Raw genomic sequence first — 26723 nt, 5'->3', positions numbered from 1 at the left:
ATGTGACCTTCTCTGGGCTGCCCTACACCAGACTACAGCTGATTCCATCTGAGGTCTTCAGGGCTGCTGTTCTGCTCAAGCTATGAGGAGTCACTCACCTTGCTCTTTCAGTTGCCCAGTTCAATTTCTGGTATTTTCCCAGATGGTGACTGAAATGCAAGATTTTTTCAGTCCACAATGATCCTCCCCTGATCCCTTAACAGCTACCTCAGACTGCTCAAGCCCTTGGCCTTTTGGAAATCAGATGGGGTGAGAACAGGATGGCAGCTTATTGAAAAGATGGAAAGTTGTGTGCAGGAGAGAGCCATGGTTGTGTCAAATGTGTAGAATGTATTTTGCAGCACAAGTTATTAAAAAGAAAATAAAAAACACGAAATCAGACCATTCGTGCTTAGAGCAGCCACTAACATCCCCATCACTATCCCCATAACTACCAGCACTGCTGGCATGGCTAACAAAGGATTGGGAAGAGGGTAGAGGACAGTCATGGGAGCCTGCACAGGTGCCTTCTGCCATGCCATTCCCAGAACAGTGTGAGTTTCTATTCCGTTTTCTGCCCTCCTACTTGGACAGGATCCAGGCTTCTTTCTCCCAGGTAACCACAACAGCACAGCTCCTTTGAATGCATTTCTGTTACTTCAGTGTTTGCTTGCCGAGGTCTCTGTACACACAGGAGCAACAACAAAGGTCTCAAAGTTCACCTGCGGCAAAGTTCCTCCTTTCCCCCCACCCCTCAGCCCTGCCCTTTGGACTTTAGCATGTCACTGTCTTTCTCAGCCCAACCCTCATAACCTCCCATCCACTCACACTGATCTGCAACACTGACAAGCAGGAGAGAGAGAGAGGCAGAAACAGAGACCCTCCTTTTCCATCTTGGAGCAGGAGTCAGGTGAGTGATGAAGCTGGGGAACAATAGAATGGATGGGAGAGGGCAGAGCTGCAAGCGAGTTTGGCTTTTGGTATCCCTCCTGCCTCTTCTGAAGGGTTTCCTCTCCATGGATAAGTCCATCCACCCGTGTTCAGGCTGTGCTATTGTGTTCTCTGACACTGGAGGAGGCAGGTGAATGTTTCTGACAGCTCCTGTGTGCTTTTGTCCTGGGACACACCAAATGCTTGGCAAGGGAGGGAAGGTGTGGCAGGATGCTGGGCAGGTGGTGGAGGCTCTTGCTGTTGGACTGTGTTGTGCAGGGCAGGTGGTGTTTCAGCAAAGCTCAGGGCTTTGCCTGCCTGGGGTCCCAGGAAGGCTCTGTAGCTGTTCTGTCATTTTATCTGCTGGAGCAGGACACCACCTCCTTTCCACCCACAGCGTATGCCCTCAGAAGTAGCTGACAGTGACTTCACACACATCTTTTCCCACCCCCCATCCCCTTTTCCTCTCCTAACAGCAGGAGTTAGAGGAAAGGAAACGAAGACAGAGATCCCTGGCCAGTGGTGACACAGAGAACAGTCCCAACCAAGGAATGGTAAGTTGTCAAAGGGTCTGGGAGACTCTGAGATAACAAACCAGGTTATCCAGGTGTTCTGCCTTCCTTGTGCCTCCTCAGCCTAGGTCTGCTGCATGTCTGGAGGGTGTGCACATGTGTGCTGGAAACCTTGCAGCAAGAATGCAGGTTAGACTGGTATAAAGAGCCTTCTAACACACAAATATCTCATTAGTTCAGTGTTTCCCAGACCCTGGGCACCGCCAGGCATCATGAAGTGGTCCTGAGGCAGAGCACTGTCTTTGTTCAGAGCGCTGGACCTCTTCTTTGGAGCTGGGAGGAAGATTATTTTTGATGATCATGTTCTATTATGAAAGGCGGGAATGAGACTGTTTTGCATAAATGTATTTACAGAAGATGTTGTAGAGGAAGGGATGTATTAAAGGCTTCATAAGAAGATTACCCTGTATTTACACTGCGAACTAATGTCATTATTTGTATGTTTAGACCAGGCACACATTTGCTGTGAGATGTGTAATGGGAGAATCTGAACTGACATCATCCACAATTTTGGACAGATTTGTCAGCAACAACAGGAATACTTAGCACTGGGTGCTCTTGTAATATCACCTGCTTCCTCAGGTGTGGATCCAGGACTGTGGAATTTCACAGTCCACTTCCTGAATACACCATTGAAAAACAAGACTTAAAGTCAAGTATCTTCTTATGAGCAAAATCAAACTGATCAAAAAAGCTGTGAATGTGTCTTTAAGCATCACTGAGGGATTACGTGGAGAGAGATGTCAGAATAGTGTGATGGTGACAAGAGACTTTATTATGCAGATCTTCAAAAAAACCCACAAACCCCCTCCAAAGCTCATGCTTTGTGTCTTTGCCTTGGTTTCATTGTGCCTTAATCTGAGAAGTTCTGCCTGAAATGCCCTGAACTGACATGATGTGCAGACAGTGATGCTGATACACTGAGCTGCATTGGCTCATTTATTCCTACCAATGCAACCATCATATGCAAGGTGCAAACCAGTGAAAACCCAAGGCTTATTTGCCAGATTCTCATCTGAATTACCCAGGTACAGGTCTGAGTTTCCTTTGGAAACTCCAAAATGGTGTCGTGCATAAAAAAAATCAGTATCAGGTCTCTATTTATTTATGCTGTACCACTTTTGTATTTTGAAAAATAGAACTAAAAATGCGAGAAAAAGGCACAGCAGGAAACAGCCCTTACCCTTCAGCTGCAGCCTCTTCTGTGCAAGATGCCAGATTTGTTAGTAATGAGAGATGAGTCAGAGAAAGTCAACTTTACTGTCATTCCCCTCGTGGCAGTTGATTTTTTTTTTTTTTTATTTAGGAATTGCTCTTTCCCTCCTTTGACAGCCCACGACACACCTGTGTTACTGTGATACTTCCCCAGTTGTGAATGTTGCAGAAATTGCTGGTTTGGACCAGATGCTCAGCCCAGGCAGCTTCACCCAGTCCCAGCAGCACAGTTCAGGGTTTCTCTGTGGTTCCTTTGCTGGCAGCCCAGTGACTGACTTGCCTCTCTCTTGCAGGACGTGGGGCTGCTGGAGATCCCTGCAGAGCTTGCAGCCCTCCTGCAGTTCGTTGAAGGTGAGAAATCCCCCCTCCTTCCCTCCCTTCCCTGAACTGTTTCACTTCACTGTGTGTTTCCTCGTTTATAGCAGTGTCAGTGTGTGTTTGTTCTACCTGCTGCCTGTCACCCAGGTTGGATTTGATTTATGATCATTGCAGTGTAAATATGATAAAGGCAAATGGCACTGTGAATATTGTTTCCCAACATGACAGAGTGGGAAAGTAACTTGGGCCAGGGGGCAGAACACCAGATTAAAAATCAGTATATTTGTTCATTTTTCAGCTCTTATGAGCTGGGCTGATAGAACTGATGACATGATGGTGCAGAACTCTGGTCAAAGTTACGTGACAGCAAATTGCTCAATGAATTTGAGTCTCTGGCAGAGCTGAATATCTGGGGTGGGAGAACTTAAACCCATCTTTTATCTACTGAAAAATATTTAGGGAAGGTGAAGAAGACAAAACTACGATTTTGGCAATTTCAAACTAATATTTTGGGGCTTAATTAAAATTATTTTCTCAAAAGTAGTTACTTCTTTTAAAATAGAAGGAAGGGGAAACAGCATAACAACTTAGTGATACAACAATGTGACAAGTTGGGATGTAACAATGCATCAACCTAAAGATGTGAAAATGTAACAAGTTGAGTACATGATAATTTTTAACTTAAGGATTATACAAAGTATCAACTCAATGATCTCCGTTTTGTTTGGTTCAGAAAGTTTTTTTGTTCTGTTTTCAAATCACCAAAATACTTCTTGCAGAAAAAATTTCCCAAATTGTTCACCTGACCTTGAGCATTAAGTTATTTGCAGTTGTGTTTCCTCTGTAGCTCTTTGTGCAACGTGAATATTGAAATTGCAAATAGGTTGAGGCAGGATTTGCCTCTTTTTGTCAGTGTAGTGTCAAACAAAATGCCAGTGGTGCCTCTGGCCCTCTGTGAGGTACAGGGGGGGATACAATCAGGCAGAAGAGTTGTGATCTGGGGCAGACCGTGCTGGATTCCCAAATAACTCACACTTCTTGGCACAGCCCTCTAGGGACTATCAGCTGGTCTAGTGAGCAGTGTAACCCAGAGGAGCTCAGGGAACACTGAAACTGCTGGAAATGAAAGCTGCTGGGATGTAAACAGGGAGGCTGAGGAGAGCATCCAGGGACACATTTGTTTGGAAACAGAGGAGTGCACAGGAGTTGTGCTGCACTGAGAAATCCCTTCACTTAGGAAGATGTTTGCTCCTCTCTTACCCATGATAACTCCCTCATCTTGAAGACCTCTCATTTACTTGTTGACTGAACAGTTAACAGCAGGATCTCATCATGAGCTCAGTGTTTCCTGCCTTGTAAATGCTGCAGAACAGAACTGCATCTCCATGTGCTCCCTGGCCTCTCGGTGTTCCCCGGAGAAAGAGATCTGAAAGATCAGAGCTGTAAAATCTCTCTCCTGAAGTGAGGCCCTGTGGTCTCAAAGGTGTGAGGCTGTGCCTGCTTGGGGGTCTGAGGCAGCAGGAGTGAGCTGGGTGTCTCTGGAGCCAGGGGCTGGCACAGAGGCAGGGTGAGATGCCACGTGTGGCTGAGTGAGCTGTGTGTGTTCTGTCTCCCACCTGCCACAACACCAGACCTCCTTCTCTTGCAGGTCGACACCAAGCACAGACCAACCAGATAACCGAGGCATTGCCTCCAGAAATCAAGGTCAAAGATGACCTTTCCCTCCCACCCACCATCAACAGCTATCCCTTCTCCTCCTTCGTTAAGTCACACTTCCAGGTGGGAACTCCTTTTCTGTCTCATCATTGCTTCCCCACTGGGCAGACACACTAGTTCTAGCAACACCAGGAGCAAACTGTTTCCATCCTGTTGTTTCTTTGTAGAAGCCAGATTTCCCTGCCCTTGGTCAGCCTCTGCATCACCCCTTAACCCAGCTGGGCACCGAACACCACGAGAGTGCACTTGAGATCAACAAACTGGTAAGAGACGACGTTCTTGACCTTGTTGAAGAACAGGTGGGCACTGACAATATTGTGGTGCCTTTATACAACAAGTTGCCGATGGTGGATACTGTTCTTATGATACAAGGCTGGAAAAACGGAATAAATTTCTCCTCCTAGGCCCTGCAGCAGCCTGGCAGAGATCACATGCAGCCCCTTAAGGGTTGCTGTGTTCTTGGTGAGGCACAGACCAACCACAGACCACTGGGATCAGAGTGAATTGCCTGGTGATGTAGCCTCAGAATTTGGCAGGACATACAGGAATCAGACTGCTAAGCCTCAGTTTCCTGCTATTCCAGATTCAGTAGCAATGACAGTGTAAGGGAGGTCTGTCTCCTCAACCGCTTACTCATCTGTCAGTCATAAAACATTTGATTTAACTCACATCTTTTCCATGATGTGGTTTATAGTAAATATATCAATTGCACCTCAGGCTCACGGTTGTGTCACTCAACAGGGAACAGTGAAGTGTCATATAAAGGCTGGAAAAGGGCAGGACTTTGTCATCAGGAAGACTGGAACCACACCCCAACTGTAGTGTTTGCGTGAAGGGGATGGTGTTACTGCAACTCTGTGGATGTGAAACAGATCTTTCTTTACATTTTTCTTAACAGTTGAAATATTTGAAAATAGAATGAAACTCCAGATAATTTCTAAGTAAATCTGGTAATCCTTTTGAGGATTACATAGAATTAAAATAAGCCCATTAAGAAAGTTAATTCCTAAACCCAGTCTCTTGTTTTGTCCTCATGATCCCAATTATAGAAGAGCATAAGCTTCAATAAAATCTTGTGAATAGGATTGTGTTTAAGCAGAATACTATTATTTTTCTTGGAGATCAAAGGCAATTTTTCTCCATTGCTAATAAAGTAGGGATTTAATACAAAGATTTCCATGAGAACTAAACAACCACCATCCCCTGTTTTTCTCATTGAATCTCTGACACCCTTAGTACCATTAACTGTTTCTAGAAGTGTTGTCACTCTTAAATGTTCTTTCCAAAATATTTTAGAAATATTTTAATTAATGATACATTGAAGTGTAGAGGGTGAAAGAAATTATTCTACACCTAAGGGTGAGAAATAGAGAATACAAAAGCATTGGAGATATTGATATGCATCAAAGATATTGATATGCATAGCCAAGAAGCTGAATCATTGCATCAATGATTTTGTTGAGACACCACCTCTCATATTAGTTGGTATAATATTAACTATACCAAAGTCTTTTCAGCAGTCAGTGGGCTCAGTAACAAATGTCCTGTGGTAATCCAGGTGTGTATCTAAGCCCTGCCCAAAGAAGGGGAAGTATTTTGCCCAAGACCAAATTCTGAGTCATAAATAAGAAGAGACTTGAAGTCACCCTGACTAAAAGTCAGAGTTCACTCTCTGCAAACGTTGCCTCCCAAATTCCCCAGCACTTGGGTGGTGCACAAAAACATGAGAACAGACCCTGATCTGAGTTTTGCCTACTCTTAGGCTCACCAGCACCGTGATATCCACAACCCAGGCTGTCACCTTACAACACAGTTTGGGACAGAGGGTGAGATTACAGCCTCTCTTTTTTTCCCCCTGGATGCCTCTAGATCTTGCGGTTCATTGGTGACAAGAGCCTCCATGGCTGGCAGGAGGTGCTCCTGGGCAACTACATTGCTGGCAGAGGTTTGAGTAACGTGGCTCTGCGCGACGAAATCCTCAGCCAGGTGGTTGCCCAGGCATGGAAGAACCCAGACGTGGAGCACAGCCAGCGAGCCTGGGTCCTGATGGCGACTGTGCTGAGCTGCTTTGTGCCTTCACCAGCACTGGAGAAGCCCTTGCTGAAGTAAGGGGGAGAAAAGAGCAATCCACGCCTGCACTACGGCTAAAGGGATGAGCAGAGTGCTAAATGCAGTTGCCTTTCCCTAGGTTTGTGTCAGACCATGGCATGGAGGGCTACAATGCTGTCTGCCAGCGCAAGATCCTGACAGCAGCACATCACACAGAGACAGGCTCTGCACCCTCTCGGGCCTACCCTCCCACTCGGCTGGAGTGGACAGCAAACCAGAGGAGAGGGAAGATAGTGCTGGATGTTCATACCTTTAATGGTAACTCATGCTTCCACCCTCCTGCTGTCTTCCAGCCCCTAAGGACGTTCCCAGTGCAGAAATCAGCATTTGGAAAATATTTCCCTCAACTTAGTAAAGAGGGATCAGAACGCTGATTGCTACTGGCTGGTGCAACCATGGGGGATAAAAGCATCTGAATCTAGACCCAAAGCTTGTGAAGTCTGGGCCTGCTGAGACCTTCTACTGAGGCTGAGGGATGAGATTCTCCTGGGTTTGGGCCCATCTCACAGCGGGCTGTTCTGGTTGTGCATCTCTATGGGTTTGGTTTTCCTGTTCCCCATTACAGCACAGCCCAACAGCAGCAATTTATTGCAGGGACTTTCTGCCTTTCTCCCTTCTCAAATATTGCCTTATGCAGCCCTTGCTCAGGAGTGTGTGAGACTTTCCAGCTGGGCTCTGCCCCCGTGGAGTGCAGGGGTTGCTTTGGGTCCTGTCAGGGAGGCTGCAGGGACTGACTCTCTTCTCTGTGCCAGAGGAGGTGTTCTCAGCTGAGGTGGAGTCCTGGATGACTGGGGAGCAGTTTGCAGCCTGGATCCTAAATGCAAGGTACTGCCAGAGGATGGGAGAAGGTCTGGGGGTGTGAAAGAGGCTGTCACTAGTTCTAAGGTTCAGACTGGTTGGGACTGCAGGCTGGCATTTATGTGGAATAGTCACTCCTTACCCACTCCACCTTGTGCTCTCTCCTTCACCCTCCATCTGTGTGCATACACTGTGGGCTTCTTTAGGAACAGAGGAATCACTGTTGTGATCTCTTAGAGCAGCTTCTTTAAAAACCGAAAAAAAACCAAAACACCAACAACCAAAAGAGAACAAATCTTGAATTATTCTAGTTATGGTTTTTTTTTCCTGACCCTGGGCACTTAGTAGTTGATTCACACCATAAATCTAAAGGACTCAAGCCAGAATAGACAAAGCAAGAAGAAACTGAATGCAATCTTTTCCTTCTTCTCCGTTTCCTGTGCCTACCTGGACATCTTTCCTCTCCTTCCTTTCCCTCTTACCAGGGGCTGTGATAAGAAGACTCGAGGGTGGTCTGTCTCCATGTTAACTGGCAACACATGGCAGGACCTGCTGGGCTGTGACTTTGTGCTGGACCTCATTGGAGAGATGGAGGAGACCAGCAACTTCAGCAGCGCTTCCCAGTCCCCAGCTGAGTTCCCCATCGCTCCAGAAAGGGACAGGAGCACCTACCAGTTCTCTGACCTGGATTCGTAAGTCACCTCTTCCTCCTGCCCCATCACCTGTGGCCCTGTCACCCAGTGGTTCATATTTCTGGTCCTCATGTCATTTTCCTCTTCAACAGGATCCCTCCTGCTCCAGGCATCCAGGCCCCTTCCTTCCCACCCCCTAGCCTGCCTCCAGAATTCATGGATTTCCATCCAGGTAACCTTCAGCCCAGGACTGTGGATGACTCTGGGAAGGGCCAGGTGGGCCCCAGCAAGGGAATCAAAGCAGAGGGGGAGTCAGGTGATTCTTGTTGATGTAGAGCAGGGAAGGGCTACTCTCCAAAACGTGACTGTCTAACAGGGACTGGAGGCAGGGGAATGTTCCTTGCCTGCCTTGTTCACCAGACTGCTCTCTGCTCCTAGATCCAAGGATTAGAGATGACCTGAGGAGCTCTGTAGGCCTGGATCACTATGTGGATGATCTCTTCAGCCCTGTGCTGCATCAGGGCTCCAGACTATCAGTAAGTCCCCTGATGTCCATTCCCACTTTCCCTCTGCAGCTCTCCTGTCCCTGTGACTCCCTCAAGCATTTCTCTGCCTATTCACTTCTCTGCTCAGCTCAAACTTGCCTCTGGATGTCTCTCCCTCTCTGAGCTCAGGTAGCTCTGTTGTTCCTTGATGCAGGATTTGGAGAACAGGGACAGTCTCACTGGACGCATGAAAGGAGGTGGGAAGATTGGACCCACAAGGAGAGGAATCTTTCCTTCTACAGGTCTGTAAGGGGATGGGGACAGCTGGGAACACCTTTGGGGCTACAGGAGCCTCAGTGAGGACATGTCAGAGAGCCCCTTAAATGCTAATTATTGCATGAACCCAGCTGGTTCATAAAGAGCACTAGTCTGGAGTACAGGTCATCAGAAGTTGTACTCCTCACTTGCAGGTGCTGGGAGCCAGATGCTTTGGGGAAGGTGTTAGGCAAGGGAACCACCTTTGTTCTGCTTTTAATTTCTCTCTCAAGTTGGTCTGGGGGTCAAGGCAGTAGGTAGCTTGTTTCTGACCCAGGCCACCTCTTCCTCAGGCAAACGCTCGTGAGTCGTGTATTCACCTTCTATTCACCTTGTGCTTTCACAAAACAGTTGGTGCCTTTGTAAGGGGGGAGGGTTTTAATGTTTCTTATTGCTTCCTTACAGAATTTCCCATCGTCTGTAGCTATTCCTTGGGTTAGTAAGTCTGAACCCTGCAGAGGTTCTGATTTGTGTGTTTGGTTTCTTTACTTTTCCTCATTTCTGTGGAGCTAAGACTCAGGCATTTTCAGCAGGGTGGAGTCAAACACCAGTATATTAATGGCACTGAGAAATCTGCATGGGTAGGAACACACCCAGCAGTTTCAGACAGGTGGAGAACATCCAGTTCAGTCATTACTGAAACTGGGACTGGTTTTGGCTATTGAAGAGGCTCTGGGGCATGACAAGGACTATTACAGATCACTGGCCTAAGGTCAGTTTGCCATTTGTGTGGCTACTTAGATGAGTGAGGGATGTGATGATCTTCCCATGGCATCCCAGGGCCATTCTCACTGGTGAGGACATGATTCAGCAGACCTGTGCTGTGTGCTGACTCCCTCCTGGCTGCCCCTTGCTCTGCTGCTTTTTCCCTCAGTGGGATTTGTTTTGTGGCCCCATATGGGACTTGCCTGCTGAGAGGAGTTCCTTTCTCCCCACAGCTCCTTCACACAAAGTCATCCAGGCCATGGCTTGTTGTTCACCTGCCCTTGCTACTTGCTGCAAAGAGACCATTATGGATGTGACAGTCCCAGTCCCAGAGATCTTTGCTCATCCCTCAATAAAAACCCTCCTCTGTAATTGTACACAGGCAGGAGTTATTCATATATTTCATCATGAAGGATGGTGGTGTCCTAAGCCAGGCTGCAGAAGCAGGGTCTGGATACTGCTGTTTAAAGTCTGTCAGGCCACACATTGTTCTTAGGTTTTCTTTCCCCACCTAAGTTTTGGGGTGTCCTGCTGTGGTTGGTGCATGTGGAGAGCCCCGGAGGTGACTGTGTTCTGTGGGATTGCTCAGGGCCTGATTCCCCAAAAGCTCTGTGCACATGGTCTTTTGTCTCTAGGCTTCCCTGGAATGGCTCAAGCACCAGTTTACCAGCCCATGCCTTCCATGATGGGGGTGCCAGCAGCCATGCCCACGATGCAAGAGGCTGGTGGGATCACACCTATGCCAGGTAACAGCAGTGTAGCTACAGAGGGAAGAGATGGAAAGGGGGTGTCAGTGGGGCCTGTGCATTTCAGTGTCAGGTGGGAGGCTCAGTGAACACTCTCCTCCTGGCTGATGCTCAAACACTGTGCAGAAAAATCCCCTTTGGGCTCTTGCAGATGTGTGTGTGTGTCTTCCACAGCCGTGGTTATGCCCCAGCCCATGTTTCCAGCTGTGGATCCCAACCAGTTGGCAGCACAGCAGCAAGCCTTTATCCACCAGCAAGCCATGCTCATGGTGAGTGGGAGGGAATGGCTGGGAGGGGCCCAGGAACTGGGGGAGGACAACACACTGGTGTATGTGCCATGGAGGGGGAGCCCTGCTCCCCTCCTGCCTCAGGCCTGCCCTGTGACACTTTGTGCCTGTGTGCTGGGGTGAGCTCTGTAAAGCTGGGATTACCTAAGGCTGCAAAACTGGGAACTCCCTTTTTGCCCCTTTGTTTACATGGGGCCACTGAGGCACCATGGGTGAGTGAGTCACAGGGACAAGAGCAGGCCCTGAGAAGATTCAGTGGTAATTCCCATGGGATTTACTAAAGATGCAGATCTGCAGTGTTCTGCTTTCTGTACAAAGTTCTTAAGTGCCTGATGGTCCCAGGTTATCTGGTAGCTGAATCTTGGGGTGGTGTCAGGAGCTGTGCATCCCTGGCTAGGTGGGAGCAGACTCCCTGTCCATAACATGGGAAGTTTGCAATGGACTGTGTAAAGGTTCTGTGGTTACCAAGTGAAAGAATGGGGCAGTCTGACTGATGGCTGGTGGTTTTGTGCAGCCTGGAGCTCATGGACATTGCAATTCCTTCCTCCAGGCCCAGCAGATGACCCTTCAGGCCATGAGTATTTCCCAGCAACAGCAGCAGCAGCTGCAAAAGTCTCTTGAGAATTCAAGGCCGAGAGTCTCAAGTCCACCACAAACCCAAGCCCCAGCCACTGCCCCAAAACCCAAGAAGCCTCCCACAAGCCAGGATGCTGCAACACCACCAGAGTCTTCAGAACCACCAGCTAAGGCATGAGAAACAAACAGTGGTGGTGAAGTTGGTTTGAATTTCTTGTTTGGTGTTTGCTTTGCTTCCCTTCCACTGTGGCCATGGTTTGGCAGAGAGGAGAGCAGAGAGCTGTGCTTACCAATGATTCTGAGGCCTTTCAAACTCTGCTTGCTGAGTCTTTAAGGCACAGGGTCAAACCTTGGTGGCATTTGCTCTGTGGAGGTTGGGCTGCAGTGCTGTACAATTAATTTCCAGCTGGGCAAAGTTTTTCCATAAGAAAATTAATTACTCTGAGATCTTTATCTTCCAACAAGCTGCTTTGGTCCTCTAACATAATTCCTCTTCTCCGGGTTTGGTTGATGATTACTTGTGTAAAAAACTAATTTCTTGGGACACTCCCAGATGGGGAGTTCTAGGTCAGAATTTGGAGAGAGGATCACCTCTGAACTGAAGGGCACTGTGGAGGTTCCTTCCTGCTGGTTAGTGCCAACTAACCATGTTGTGCACTGCCTGCAGGGTTATGACTACACGGGAGATGAGTTCTCCAGCAGTGGAGATGATGACTCTCCTCGGGAAACCTTCCAGCAGAAGAGACAATATTTTCAGAAGATGGGTGAGCATCTACCACTTTGGGAATTTCACTCATGATAACACCTTGCTCTGCAGCCTCCCTGGCATAACAAGGTGTTCTTGGCTCCCTGTCTGGAACCAGCCATGCCCAGCAGGAGCTGCTGGCACTGTGTTTAACAGGAGTTTTGGGTGCTTGTTCAGCTGGCTACATTGTGGGGTGTGGTGGGGACAGTTTGCTGGAAATCTTTGGGCTTTTGACTTCCACACTCTCCTTCACCTCTAGAAACATAGGTTTGTGCTGACTGAGGCAAGAGTGGGAACTGTGCCATCAGTGCTAGATTTTGAGTGTGGTATTAAGTAGTTCAAGTTCCCCTTTCTATGCAGGAGAGCAACACATCCGAGTGAAGAAAGTCAGGCCTCCTACCAAAACCTGGACTCCACCAGCAAATCCTCAGCCAGAGCAGGAGGAGGAGAAAAAACAGGAACAGCAGAGGAAAGAAGTGAAGCCTGTCCCCAAACCAGAGGCAGGTAAGATGCTGTGCAGTGGAGACTCAGGCAGGCTGACAAGCAGGAACTTTCCAGGAACATCAGGCCAGGATATAGGCAGAGGAAAGGATCTGGCTTTTCTGGGAGTCTGTATCTTGGCAGGACAGGAGAGAGGAATTTCTGAGCTTTGGGAAGTGGGATCCCAAAGCAAGGCAGTGGAAGGCCATGGCTAGTCAGCCTTGGGGTGAAAGAGAGGGAACTTCAAATGAGTCAAAGGGATTTCTCCTGTGCCTTTGCTGGTCTGTTGGTTAAAGCTGTCACCCCAATAGCTCCTGCTTCCCCCGTGCCATCTCCTGAGCCAAAGCCAATAAAGCAGACACCAAAAGTGAAGAAGGAGCCACCTGTAGTGAAGCCCTCAGGCCCCGAGTCGCGTCCTGCGCCGAGCCGCGAGATCGGCAACATCATCAAAATGTTCCAGAGCCGACCAGCCCCTGAGCCCCAGCCCTTCGAGCCCGTAAGGTGAGAGGGACCCACCACGTGGGCTGGGAGGGGATGAGTGGGACTGTGTCTCAGCGCTGCCATGTGCTCCATCATGACCACAACCCCTCTGCAGCCTCTGTAACACTGTTCCCTGTTTCCTTGCAGGAGAGTAAACAAGCCGTTTGTAAGGAGGAATGACCCCAAAAATGAGGCTCTGGCCAAGCTGGGAATGATGAACTCCTCATCTTGCCCATCAGTGAGTTCTTTGCTTTCTGGTCACCTTAAGAGTTCAGCAGAGAGAGCCTCTGTATCCAAGCTCCAACAGGCTGGGAGCTCCCTGGTCTCGCAGTCACAGCCAGGTGATTTCTTGTTGGGTTAACAGATAGCTGGGAGCTCATACCATGGTGCTGCCTATCCTAAACTGGGTTCCTGAAGAACCATCTGAGATCCTGAAGAAAAGGCTCAGGAGCAGCAAGTCCTATTGTGGACTATGTTTAAGGCTGATCCGGAAGCAAGCAATTCATGTTCTCCACATTTGACACCAAGGCCTTGGCCCGTTAACGTCCTTTTTCCCCTTCCTGGGGAAGGGAACTGGAGGCTTCAATGTCAAATACTTGGTTCTCTGGGTTTGGCTGGTCTTCATCTTTTTGTAGACTGTGTGTTGATTTAAAGGTCCTGATGTCCCTGTTCACATAGATCTTGATTCCAGGGATGGTGTGCTGCCCTAGGGGTGATTTATAACAGCAGTGTCAGGACAGAGCAGAGGAATGCAGAAACAGACTGGGTCAAATGGTTTTGCTGTCTTGCAGCCATCTCCTGTGCCACAAGAGAAGAAAGTACCTCCACCTATCAAGCCCAAGCCAGGCTCAGCTTCCAGCTCTATCAAGGAGAAGCAGTTGCCTCTCCTGTCCATCTTCAGGCCAGATTCTACCCCACCAGCATCTGAGGGTCCTCCTGCTCCCCCTCCTCTCCCACCACTGCCTTCACCTCTAAAGCCTGAGGACCAGGGCAGGCAGGAATCCACAGAGAGGGGTGAGTATTGACTTCACCCACGTGGGATTGGGTAGTGGAGCAGAGAGGGGATGGGTTTGGAATCAGCCCAGTGGCCCTGGAGAGTCTTGGCACATGTTCTGTCATCAGTCAGCTGTGTGAATCCAGGGGGACTGTGCAATCAGATCTGTGTGGAATCAGAGAGATGTCACAGTTCCAGTCTGGCCCAGGAATCAGCTTGGCACTTCCCTGCTCTAATTCTTCCCTTCTGAAAAACACAGCTAAAAATAGAAAGATCCTTTGGGCTTTATCACGGTCCAGTCCACAATACTTTTTATTGCCTACCTGAAGCGTAACTACTTTATCAAAGTAGCAATTGACAGGTGGACTTTAGACCAGGGAGGAATGGGAAGCCAGGTGTGTCACCTGACAAAGCCTCTGGAGGGACCTTAGAGAGGCTGAGGAATGAGGAATGTTTCTCAGAGGGAGAATGAGCCTGAGAGACCTTGGACTTGGCCACATGAAGAGTATTTGGATGTTGCCCTCTTAAAAAAAGCACAGTTAATGCTTCCCAGCAGGAGTTTTGAAGCGTTATTCAGTCTTAGTTTTGCCTCTGAATTTCAGTGGGAGCCTGGAGCCACAATTCATTTTATACTTTGGATACCTGTACCAATGTATTTCAAGCTGTTTAAAACTCTCATCAACATTCCTTTTTATAACATACAAGGAACAGTCAGCCAAACACATCACTGAAGTACTCCATCCTGCAGCAGTTTCTCTGGTACTAAAGAATTTCCCTTTTTGCTCCCCCTCTCTTTAAAAGAACGTTTCTTCAGCAAGTCCTGTGAAAGTAAATCAAAGTAAGTGGATTAGCCTGAAAAATCCCCACATGCTTTTGCATAGGGACATAGAAACAGATGAACTATGGGATTTACTACATTTCTTCTCTAAGAGCTCTGAAGTTTTGAAAGTTTGAAGTGCTTAAATGAAGACATTCCTACCTCACAAAGCAACAACTTTGAACTGTTGCCTTCAGACTGAGCCTGTCTTCAATAGATCTGCAGAGAGACAACCCAGTGCTAGCACTGGGTGCCCTGTACCAGAACCTCGCAGCCTGCAAGCTCAGGGCAGAACTTTTATGTCCCTTTGAAACCTTCAGCAGCTTTTTTACAGTAACATAAAGTGAAACCTGTGCCTTCAACCTCAAGCACAGGGGTGCGGTTTTTCCTGGGAAGCTGAGTGCCCCTGGAGTGCTTATGTTATGAACAGTGAACTTTGTGGCTAATACAGGAAGTGTAAATGTTATCAGAAATGCTCAAAATGACTGGTCTGTGCTCACACCAGCTGGTCACTGACCTTCAGGAGGGTCCCTGACAGTAATATTCAATCAGGCACCAGGCACTGTCCCCTTTCTCCCGGCAGGTTTTGGCAGGTGGGAAGGTTACCCTGCAGCCCTCAAGGCCCATTTTCACTGCTCTTTCTCCTCACACAGACTCTGCTGTAACAGTAGCAGATGCTGATGGCATCAAGACCCAGCTGTACAAGCTCACCACCAGTGTCAGCTTCTCCTATGCAGACCCTGCCTGGAAAATCTTCCTGCGCAAAGAGGTGCAGTTCAACAGCCGAGGGCTGGCTGAGGGGGGAGGGAACTTGTCACACCTTTGGTTAGAATATGTTTTTGGTAGGCACCCAGTGTAAGATAAGAGCACAGAGATAGTTCTGTGAGGAGGTCAGACACAGGAGATGGGGGCAGAGGATCATGTCATGGGGGATCTGGGTCCTGCCCTGCCTTACTGACACTTGTGTCTCAGTTTCCCTACCTGTCCTTTCCTCCTCTCTAAAGCACTGAGAAATCCAAAACTAAACTGTGTTGTTACCTGTTGTTTTCCTGTTAAAATAGTACAAATGTGTATTGAAGAATGCACTGAACTGACCAGGGTTCATCCCTTGGTCTCCCCACTCAGGTTTTGGTCCTCTGCTCCTGGTCCTTCTTTTCACATTCACAGTGTCTCTTCCCTTGCCTGTCCTCTCCTCTCTCTGGCAGCAGTGCATATGGATTTCAAAACATCCCTGGGGAGCTATTTCTGCAGCATCTGTAACACCACTCTTGTTTTTATCCTCCTCTTGCAGGTGTTTTACCCCAAAGAAAATTTCAGCCACCCTTATTGCCTGAACTTGCTGTGTGAACAGGTATGCACCTGTGTGAACAGGTTTGGCTCAAGGCCTGTTGTCTCTCTGGGAACAAAACATTCCCTAATTATGTTGCATAAGTTGCCTTCACTTCTTCATCCCAAGCAGTGTTAGTCTCTTCTCCAGGTCCATCCAGTCAAGCCCCTGTTCGCTCCTCTCTCAGTCTCAGTCTGTTTAACAGCCTCAGATGCTTCAGCACAGTCAGACGTGGCCTTTGCAATGGAAGCCTCTCTGTTCCCTTCCTCTGCAGATCATCCGTGACACTTTCTCCAACTCCTGCTTTCGGATCTCCAAGGAGGAGAAGCGCAAGATGAAAGACCTGCTGAGTAATTAACAGCCCCATCATCCCTTCCTCCCTGTGCCCATCCCAGCTTTTGGTTTGAAATGAGAAACTGGCCTCCAAGCCCTTTCAGACAGGACTTCTCAGACAGAGGAGTAATATTTGTCACTGCAGCAGGAAAGCATGTTTTTGTGTGCTGTGCAGTGTAGGAATGTTTGTTTATTCCAAATGGCCAGAAAATGGCCCTGACATTTCTCTGAGCCAGAAAAACTTAGTTCTGAAATGGTTTTTTGTGGAGAGAGGAAACTGAAACCCAAGGATGAGATTTTGAGTTGTCTCAAAATCCGACTGTCATCTTTGACTGCAGCTTCATGAAGAAGGGGAGGGAAACCAGCAGTAGACTGGTGTGTGCAAGTAATGTGGTGTCCCCACACCTCTGAATGTGGTTTTCTGTGCTGTGAACACTGAGGGGGGCTGGTGGGAATGAGTCCCTGGCAGAGGGAGTCTCAGCCATCTTTGCCATGCTGATCAAATATCTGCTTTGTAACCCTGCTAGCGGAGTTCCGGGTTGGAAATGATGTCCAGTCCATCAAGGAGGATGGAATAAAGAAGAGGATTGTACTGGCTGCCCGGGATAACTGGGCCAACTATTTCTCCCGCCTCTTCCCAGTTCATGTGAGTCTTCATTTTCTCACCAGACCCTGGGCTTGCTTTAGCTGTGGCTCCAGTTCACCTGGGATCTCTTTCTGTCTCCCTGCCTGGCCACACATCACTCCTCCTTCTGCGCCTTCCGTACCCTGCAGGGTTTGACAGCTCTGTCAGCCCAGGGCCTCCTTGTGTGGCCCTGCTGCCACCTGTCCAGGTGGGACACAGCCTTTGATTCTCTCTGCTGCACTTCCCTTACAGGGTGAAGAGGGAAGTGATGTGCAGGTCCTGGGTGTTTCTCACCGGGGCATTCGGCTGCTGAAGGTGGAGAAAGCAGCCATGTATAATCCTGAGCACCTCAAGATTCTTCGCAGCTACTGGTGAGCAGAAGGGCACTGGTTGCTGCAGGGTGATAGTTTGGCACTTACAGGGTGTTGGGAGGCAAACTGAATGGTTGAGCTGAAAATTCCAAGTTGTGCTGTGCTCTCTAGGACTGTCCTAGGCCAGCTGTGACTCACTGACCCTCCTTCTAATGAGTTTGGCTTTTCCTTTTCCTTCCTACCTCGTGCTTTGCTTACAAAGGAGTGCTGGGGGTGAGTCAGCTCCATGTGTGTCATCACAGGGAGCTCCTCAGGGTGCTATGGTGAAAGCCATGAGCAACCTGTGGTGCTATTAATGTTGGAACACAGTGCTGGTGAAAGGCAACCATTGGGACATGTTGAGGCATGTCTCCATTCTCAGTCCCTGGAATGAGCTCCCATCCCCACTTTCTGCATCCCTGGCCCTGGCAGGAGGAGCCTGAGCACACTGACTTGTGTTCTCAGCTTTGCAGATGTGCTGTCAGTGGAGCTGAAGGGCAGCAGTGCCCTGGAGTTCTCTCTGAAGACAGAGCAGCTCCTCCTGCACTCTCTGAAGGCTCCGTGCATCAAGGCCATGGTGGAACTCTTCATGCAGGAGCTGAGGCAGGTGAGGGAGCAGCTGTAGTGCAGTAGGGAAGGAAGGCAGTTTCCCACATGGACCTGAGAGTGACCAAGGGATGATATGAGTCCTTCCCATCCTTGGGACAAGACCTGACCTCTCCATCCTTTTCCCCCAGGACACCAACTACGTTGTTGCTCTGCGCAGCTACGTCGTGGACGACAAGAGCCTCCTCAGCTTCAGGAAGGGCGACCTCATTGAGCTGCTGCCCATGCAAGGCGTGGAGCCAGGTGAGGGGGCTGAGATTGGCAGGATCAAGGGCCTGCTGGATCCGTAGTGCCCAGAACCAGAGAGTATGGACTCTCAAGGGCAGGCTGGCATAATGAGCCTCTGCCTGCAACCCACCTTGTTCCAGCTGCCTTAGCTATAGGGGTATATGTGTTACCTTAGGATGCAGGAAGCCCTGGCGAGTCTGACGATCTCCTTTGCCAGCAGAAAGCTTCAGTGCCCATTCCTCTTGGCAGCTGCCATGGTTCCTGACTCTCTGGCCCCTGTTTCTGCAGGCTGGCAGTTTGGCTGCACTGGTGGCCGCTGTGGTCTCTTCCCCACTGACCTGGTGCAGTTGGCTGCAGCCCCTGATTACCTCAGCACCAACATGGACAGACGTGCAGAGCTACAGAAGAGAAGGAAATCTTCCCCAGAGAGCAGAAACACCAGCAGGGAGGTGAGCTGTCCTTGGGGAACATCTAGGGGTTATGGCTGGGTTCTGTGAGAGCTGCCAGGGTGGGTCCATACCCCTGGTCTGACCTCCAAGGCCAGAGGGAGGATGATGATTGTTTAATCCTTGGAGACAGAGACACTCAAATACTATCATAGTGGGAAGGGAGGCACCACACATGGATGGAGTCTGGCAGGTGAGAACACACACTGCAATTCCTCAGCTGATCTTTTTGGTGATGTCCCTGCAGAGTTCTGTTCCCAGCCTGACATCAGAACCCGACAGCACCATGTTAGTCCCTGCTGGTGATCGTTACACCATGATTGACTTCGCCACAGCCTATTTCCGGGAGGCTCAGTCCATGTGAGTAGGCTGTGGTCCCTCCCAAACAGGCATACACAGGACCTGTGTAGCCTGGCCCACACCAGGCTATTTCTGGGGGTATTTCTTGGACTGCATGTTCCCTCTCCTCTGTCTAGGCAGCGACTGCAGGGGATGTATGCTGAAAAGAAGAGTATAGCTGGCCTGGTCCGCCACACCAAGGTGAGCCCAGTCTCTCCCCGTGGATACAGCCAGAATCCCAGCTCCAGCATTGCCTCTAGCTTTGTCCCCACATGGCAAAAGCACAGAGGGCAGATCCTTGGCTTGCAGCCTCTGCAGAAGTGTAGGTGTCCCCTACTTTTCAGTGCTGCCTGCAAGATTCTGGGAGCTTGAGTCTTTGGTGAAACCTGCAGCACAGCTCTGTGAGATCCACCTCCCCAGTTTGTCCTTGTACTCTGGCCCTGTAGGTCCCAATCCAGATGTCTTTGCTCTGGTACTCTGACAGTGAGCTGAATGAGCTGGCTACAAAGAACTTCCAGAGTAAGTACCTCCCTAGGACACAACACTGCAGAGGCTGGGGGGGGGTTGAGTGGGATGCTGTGGTGGGCACACACAGGCATTGTGGGGCTGAGTAAGGAATGAAACCTGTGTCGGGGGGGCCCCTCCTAAGGCACTTCTGCAGTTAATAACCACCTGTGTCCTTGTTGAAAGCATCCAGCAAAATGTACTTTGCTTGGAGTGCAAAGTGTCCAAGAACACACCCTTGCCTGGGCTGCGGACAGACTACACCTGTCCAATGCAAACCTTGGAGCAGGAAAGTTTTCAGGACAGTTTTTAGCCCTCTGCCAGCCCCATGGCAGGACCACCCCTGCTTAGACCTAAATGTCAGCCTTTGCCTTGCAGCGCTGATGCGGTTCATGGGAGATCAGCCCAGGCACAAGGACCAGACTGAGGTTGAATGTATCTATGAAATCCTAAAGGTTTGTGACCTTCCCTCGGGCAAAGTGCTGAAGCACCAACAGGAACAGAGGGCCAAGGCCTCGCTGGGAAGGGAGAGAACAGGGAGAGCCATAATGCAGCTCCTGCATGAGAAAGGGAGCTGAAACAGACTGATTAAAACACATGGAGGGGAGGGGCTGCATGTAAATGGTTTCCCTGGATATCCCTGTCTGGATGAGAGCACAACCTCCCTCTCCTCTCTCCTTCTTTGGGTCTAGATAGCATGGGAGACCAGAGGCTGAAAAGCCCAAGCTTTAAGCCAAATGAGCAGAGCTCTGGCACTGGAAGAGGAAGGGCACAGAGGTGACCTGGGGGCCTCTCTGGTGCTCTTGTCCCCTCTCTGATGCTGTTTTCTCCTCTCTGAATGCAGCTATGCAAGGAGAAGGAGCATTTGCACGATGAGGTCTACTGCCAGGTCATCAAACAGGTCACCCACAACCCTAACCAGTGAGTACCAGAACTGACAGCTCCTCTGCATGCACAGCTGGAGAGGAACCATCTACTTCAGGGACACCAGGGCCAGGGGAGAGGGTATTCCCTGATGCTGTGCTGTCCCCAGTGCTCCAATGCTGGGGCTTTTGCTGAGCACTCAGGAAATTTAGCCAGTCACTGGGTCTGACATTTTCATTTCAGCGGACATTTGTCCTTGTTTTTCTGGCTGCTGATATATCTGGGCCCTGGTAAACATCCCTGGTAGCTCCTGGTAGTGATGCTGCTCAGAGCCCTGATTTCCTCCTCACAGCCCTGGGGAATTGATACAACAGCCAGGGACTGGCTTGACCCCACACTGCCCTGTGAAATGGCAGCAGTGGCATCAGAGTGGCCTTGACTGTTCCCTTTGTTTGCTGTTAGAAGGACTGAATCAATCCCTTGCTCAGCATAAGAAACCTCTGACCAAGGGCTGCCACCCCATTTTCTGCTGCCTGCCATAGGTGTTCAGAAGGGCAGAGGCTCAGTTTGAGCTGCTAGGAGCAGGAATTGTCTTATCCCAAGGTGCCCACAGTCCCTTCTGTTCCTCAGGGAGAGTGTGCTGCGTGGCTGGTTGGTCCTGAATCTGCTAACTGGATACTTCCTTCCTACTAAAACCCTGATGCCCTATGCCACCAAGTTCCTGCAGCTAGCCAGCAGTGATCCATCCAGCACCCACCACGGTATGACTGTGTCCTATAAAACAAACATTCTAGTTCTAATCTTCCCATCCTGTCACTCCTCTGTTCTCCTGCTGTCCTGGATGCTGTCCGTGCCTGGCTCCTCATGATTTAGATGTGTCCTGGCAGAGTGGGAGTTGAGGTCAAGTCTCTTTGCTCTCCTAGCAGTGCCCAAGGGTTAAATTTGACACAGCCAGGGTGACCCAACACCACAGGACACAATGTTTGGTTCTCTCTTTGGCTCAGCACATGGAGCTTTTCCCTCTTCCTGCAGATATAGCCAAGATCTGCCAGAGCAACCTGCGGAAGAACTTCATGTACGGGGGCCGCCGAAACCTTCCTTTCCCTGTGGAGATGGAGGCACTGCTGGTACTGAGGGGCAGGGAAGGGGGGATGCTGGGAACAGGGGGAGGGCAGAGGGTTGCCAGGAGGTGCCATGTGAGTGTGACAGGGGCAGTTAGTGCTCCATGAGAGGAGATGAATCATGTGGATGTAAGGGGGTTTGGGAAGTGCAGTGCCACGGAGTGAGCAGGAATATGGGCAGGGAAGGGACAGGTGCTATGGGAGAAGCAGTGGAAGGCACAGATGAGGAAGAAGAGGGAGAAACAATTGTGGGGCTGGTGGGATCCTGCACGTCTTGCTGCCTAAAGACTGTCCCTTGCAGAAGGGGCACGGTGCCCGCCAGCTGGTGATACTGATGCCTGGAGGCATGGAATACCTCACCAGGATCAGGACATTCACGGTGAGTTTTCAGTTGTGACTTTCTTCTTTGGTCTGGACTCTGAGCCACACCAGGGAAATCCCTCACCTGCCAAGGGGTAATATGTCTACCTGCTCTGGGGCTGCTTTGGGCTTGCCTGGTCATGGTATTCATTTTCTTCTTTCCTTGCTTCAGGTGGCCAAGGAGCTCTTGCAGGAGATCTGTGAGCAGATGGGAGTAGTTGAACAGGAAGAGATACAGGACTTTTTTCTTTTTGCTATCAGGACTGACAAAAAAAATCTTGGCAAGTAGAGATCAGCATCAAGTTTCTTCCAAAAGCAGTCCCTGCAACAGGGAGCACCATGGCTCTGGCTTTCAATAGTTCCCTGACCCTTCCTGGCTCACGGGAGGTTCCTCTTAAGCAGTTTCCCTCTGTATTAGGGTTAAGGATTGATCCTTCTCAGGATCTGTGTTGCTTGTTCCTGAAAGAGGTGTGTGGGTCTGAGTCCCTTTGGAATGGCTGATTCTTGGAGGTGTAAGGGCAGGGGGGAACAGAGGTGTGCAGGAACTGTCCCAGGCCGTGGTGCTCAGCACCAAGAGGGATGGATGACCCTCTCTCTGTGTAACATGTAGGTAAAATAGTGAAGCCAATAAAACCAGAGGAGTATCTCCATGATTACCTGCTGGAGGACAAGATGGTCACCGTGACTTTGCGCAGGCTCACCTGGAGGGCACCTCTGCACTTCGAGAACCAAATCTATACAGACGTCCACTATGGACAGGTAAGAACAGCAGGGCCCTCCCCAGGGCTCCCTGACAGGGACAGAGGTTGTGTTCAGGCCAGTGGGAATGTCCCAAGGGGGCTGGAAAAGCAGGAGGGCTTTGGCTGATCGGCTTTGTGTGCTGTTTCTGGGAATGACTGAACACTGAACCCATGGATGCACAGAAGGCTGTGTGCCTGTGGGCCTAGCCTGGGAGCTGGGCTGTTCCACACACGGTTTGTGCAGCTCCACAGGCTCTTCCTGAGCCCAGCCTGCCTTTGCTTTCGCGTTATCAGCCCGAAGGGGATGTGTTATCATCAGGAAGGCAGGATGTGGGTCTCTGCAGCCTGGCACTGCCCAGACCTGCCTGTACCTTCTGGCAGGTTTAACAAAGGCCTCTTTGCTGTGCTGTCTCTCAGGTGCTGTGGGATTACCTGAATGGGAGGATCCTGCTGACCCAGAGTAAAGAAACAGAGATGCAAGTGGGCCTTTTGGCAATGCTCCAGCACTGGGCCAAACCAGAGCAGCAGAACTCTGCTCCCTCCGGGTATGTTGGGGCCAGGGTGGGTCTCTGCTTCTCTGATGTTGGCACCACAGGGGTTAGGAGCAGGTGCCTGGAAGTACTTCTGGATAATTAAGGAATGGACAGTTCTGGAGAACATAAGTTATTAATTAATGTCATGTAGCGACTGACTCCTGCCCCTAATCAAGAAATTTACCCCATATTCACACCCTTAATGCTGGCAATCTCTGCTCCACATTTCCTTTTGTCACTCCTCCTGAGCTGAGGGTCATGAGGGTGCCCTGGGCATTTCATTTGACTGCCATGGGTTTGTAATACCCAAAGGAAGTGCATGAGCTTATAGTTTGGGTGACTGCTCCTTTGGGTGACAAAGGAGGGGGTGGAGAGACTCATTCCCCTCACAAGTGCCAGAGGTTTCAACCCTGGGCACCTGAAATCTCTAATGAGATGCCTCATTGGAATGAAATGGGAATGAAATTGTCCCTGGATACTGGAAAGCTTCTGTCCTGCAGTCCCAAGGTGTATATTCACACTCTTTGCTTCTTGTATTCTTTGCACTTTGTCTCAGAGTTGAGGTTAATGTCTCCATCAGATCCCCTTAAAGCACCAGCAGCAGGGAAAATGGCATAACCCTGCTGGGCATTGAAGAGCTCCTGCTATCTCCAGAAAGGAGGGATTTCTCTGTGCACTGCTCAGTGGTGCACAGCTGATTTCTCTATGGAAAAGGGTAGTCTCACTGTCTCTCTTTCCTTCCACCTGATCCAGTGCAGATACAACCTGCTGTGCTTTTCCTCTCCCCCTTCACCCTTCCCCTCAGACACACAATTGAAAATTGCTGCCTCATCCCCTTTGTTCCCTTAATCCCCCAGCTGATGTTTGATTTTATCTGGGCAGGGGGTGAATTAGAATCTTCTTGTTGGCACAGGGAGGAGCTGAAGAAATACACACCAAAGACCCTGCAGCACTCCATCAGTTCCATGGCTCTGGAGAACCAGGTTACCACACTGCTGAGGACAAGGCAGCCCCTCCAGCCACTGGATGCAAAAATCCAGTTCATAGGTGAGAAGACATCCAGATCTGCTTCAGTTGTCTGTCCTGAGCATGAGGGAAGCTGCTCTGAACACACTTTTGGGACAGTTCATGAGGTCGTTGAGGATTCTTGGAGCCTGGAATGGGCCATGGCAACAGAATTCCCTGACAGACTCTCACTGTGGATTGGAACTTGTTCCCAAACATGTTGATTGGGGTAGAAGTTCCACCTGTTGTAGAATTCTGTGGCAGAGTTTCAAAGCTCTCTATAAGTTGTGTTTTAATTGACACTCTGGCTGCACATCTGTTTTCTGGTAGGAAAAGAATGGCACATCCTTTCAGGCTGCTGAGAATTGGTGGGGAGGGAGAAGTTGCCACTCCTACTTTTTAATGTAGAAAAGCTTGGGAACACTGGCAGTTTTGACCACCTTAGGCTGGTGTAGTAGATTGCTGGCTGGAAGCTGCTCCCTTCAGGCCACCTTTTGCTTTCCTACAGAACATGTGATGAAATTGCCTTTCTTTGGCTACACCATGTTCATCGTGGAGAGAGTCAGCGATAAGACGATCCCTGCGCCCTGTTTCTTTGGTGTGAATAAAGAGGAGATCATTGTGGTGAATGGCATCAACAAGGTATGCCAGACAATTCCCCCCAGTGTCTGTCAGATATTAACTTTGAGTTTTAGAAGAACCTGTGCAGGAAGAGGCTGTACTTCTCTATATCACAGCCACTCTAACAAGAAAGCAAGAGACAAGAGTGGTAGAACAGTCATTAGTGCCATGTGCTCTTTTGCAAGTCCAATGTTCACGCTAACAAGCACAGTCCACAGTAAACCTGTGTGTCACACTCCTGTTTGTCCCAGTGCCGTGGCAGTTCCAGGGCTGTGCTGTCAGCAGGAGCCTGCCTGTGTTCTGCACACACCACCCTGTGCCCCAGACCTTGCTCAGCTTTCACTGGGCTCTTGAGATGACTCCTTCTCGTGGAGAATCCAATGGTTTAATTTGTAAGGACTGCACCAGAGAGTGGTCTGTGGCTTTTCTCCTCCCCAGGCCGTGTCCCGGGTCATTCCCCTGAGGGAGGTGCAGAAGATGCGCACCCTGAAGCCCATGTCCAAAGATGGACTTCCCGGCTTGGAGCTGAACTATGGATCACCTGCCACCCCCAAGACCATGTGGATTGAACTGAAACAGGTGAGATCAGCCTGGGCCTGCAGCTTCCTCTTGGCAACTCAGGAATTGCCCTCCACTGCCCAGCTGAGCCTCTGCTGAGACAGTGCTTCTGCTCTCTCCTGCTCCACAGAAGGAGGGAGGGGATCACTGCATTTCCCAGGCTCCAAAGTGCAGCTTTGTTCCAGCACGTACCTGATATTTAATTATGGAAAGTGGTTTATGGGAATATTTAATTATAAGCAGCAGCTGTTTCTGGGGCAAAGAATGACTGATGCTGATTTGTGTTTTGACAGGCTAAAGAACTGTACCACACGCTTGTTGTCATCCTGGACAAAACAGAGCTCCACTCCTAGACCTTAAAAGGAGGAGAATGACCAAGGAAAACAGCTGTGTCTCTCTTCCTTTGTACTTGATCAGTGCTCCCTGACCTGCCTTCTGGAGAGAACACTTCCAGAAGACAGCCATGACCTGAGACAGCTGCTTTCTAGGGCTGCCACCACAGTGTTTGTTGATAGACTGTACCACAATCTCACCCCTGGTGACCTGCCATTCAGTACCCAAGTACTTCCCTGAAGCAATCCATGCTGTGGATAAACAAACCACAAGGCCCTCTCCACACCACAGTTCCAACAAAGAGCAGCTGAACCAATGCAAGCACTTGCCTTCAAGCAAGAAGTCCTCTTTTCTTTTTTGAATTAATTAACATTAGCAAAGCCTGGTGCTTGCTAGAGATTTGTGTATCCCAATGCCCAGCTGAGGCTATGCAATGCCTGCACTGGCTCCTGGTGTTTTCCAGAGGCCAGTTTTGTCTCTGCATTGATATGCATAAGGCCCTGGAACGGGACTGGTGAAGCAGGAGTTTACAGAAAGCACCTTAATTGAAAAGCAGATCAGTGTTAATAATACAATTAGCACATATGCTGGGGCACAGATTGAGCTGCAATGGCATGAAAGTTTATTGTTAATTAATTTCTCACTGACATAATTGTATGCATCTGCTTCCCTCTACTATAAAGAAGTCAGTCATGTCCATGCAGCTGTCAGGCTTCAATGATGGCTCCATGCCCACAGAGGAAGCATATTCAAACAGCACTTATATTATAGTAGAGTGTTTTGGGTTGTACAAAAATGCCTAATTTATTTTTATTGCCCTTTAGGAAATTGCAATAAAGTAATCACAGATATGTTTTGAAGGTGTGGCGTGACAGATCTTGCATCTTAATCCAGGAAAACTGACCTCCAAGTAACAGGCAAAGCTTGAGGA

General features: G+C 49.4%; 1 protein-coding gene across 1 annotated transcript; it reads left to right on the top strand.

The window, feature by feature from the left end:
* The first annotated feature begins 672 nt into the window (after positions 1–672).
* MYO15B (myosin XVB) lies at positions 673–26652 on the top strand. The gene is given in 43 exon segments (XM_064675857.1): positions 673–889; positions 1386–1463; positions 2990–3047; positions 4663–4793; positions 4898–4993; positions 6600–6835; positions 6919–7097; positions 7592–7664; positions 8123–8329; positions 8422–8501; positions 8708–8805; positions 8969–9056; positions 10410–10520; positions 10695–10789; positions 11358–11574; positions 12070–12147; positions 12489–12632; positions 12920–13109; positions 13236–13326; positions 13880–14102; positions 15553–15668; positions 16191–16250; positions 16501–16576; positions 17087–17205; positions 17437–17555; positions 18000–18141; positions 18272–18383; positions 18657–18817; positions 19062–19174; positions 19291–19354; positions 19600–19672; positions 20036–20112; positions 20502–20578; positions 21152–21282; positions 21554–21648; positions 21944–22021; positions 22175–22283; positions 22613–22761; positions 23160–23287; positions 24189–24322; positions 24789–24922; positions 25340–25480; positions 25753–26652. Coding segments are annotated over 42 exon segments (4866 nt in total). The 5' UTR covers positions 673–889; positions 1386–1460; the 3' UTR covers positions 25813–26652.
* Positions 26653–26723: the final 71 nt, after the last annotated feature.

The sequence above is a fragment of the Pseudopipra pipra genome, chromosome 19 (assembly GCF_036250125.1).
Source record: "Pseudopipra pipra isolate bDixPip1 chromosome 19, bDixPip1.hap1, whole genome shotgun sequence".
In the NCBI taxonomy this organism is placed as follows: Eukaryota; Metazoa; Chordata; class Aves; order Passeriformes; family Pipridae; genus Pseudopipra; species Pseudopipra pipra.
The sequence above is the reverse complement of the archived record's forward strand: the minus strand, read 5'-3'. Positions and strand labels throughout refer to the sequence as shown.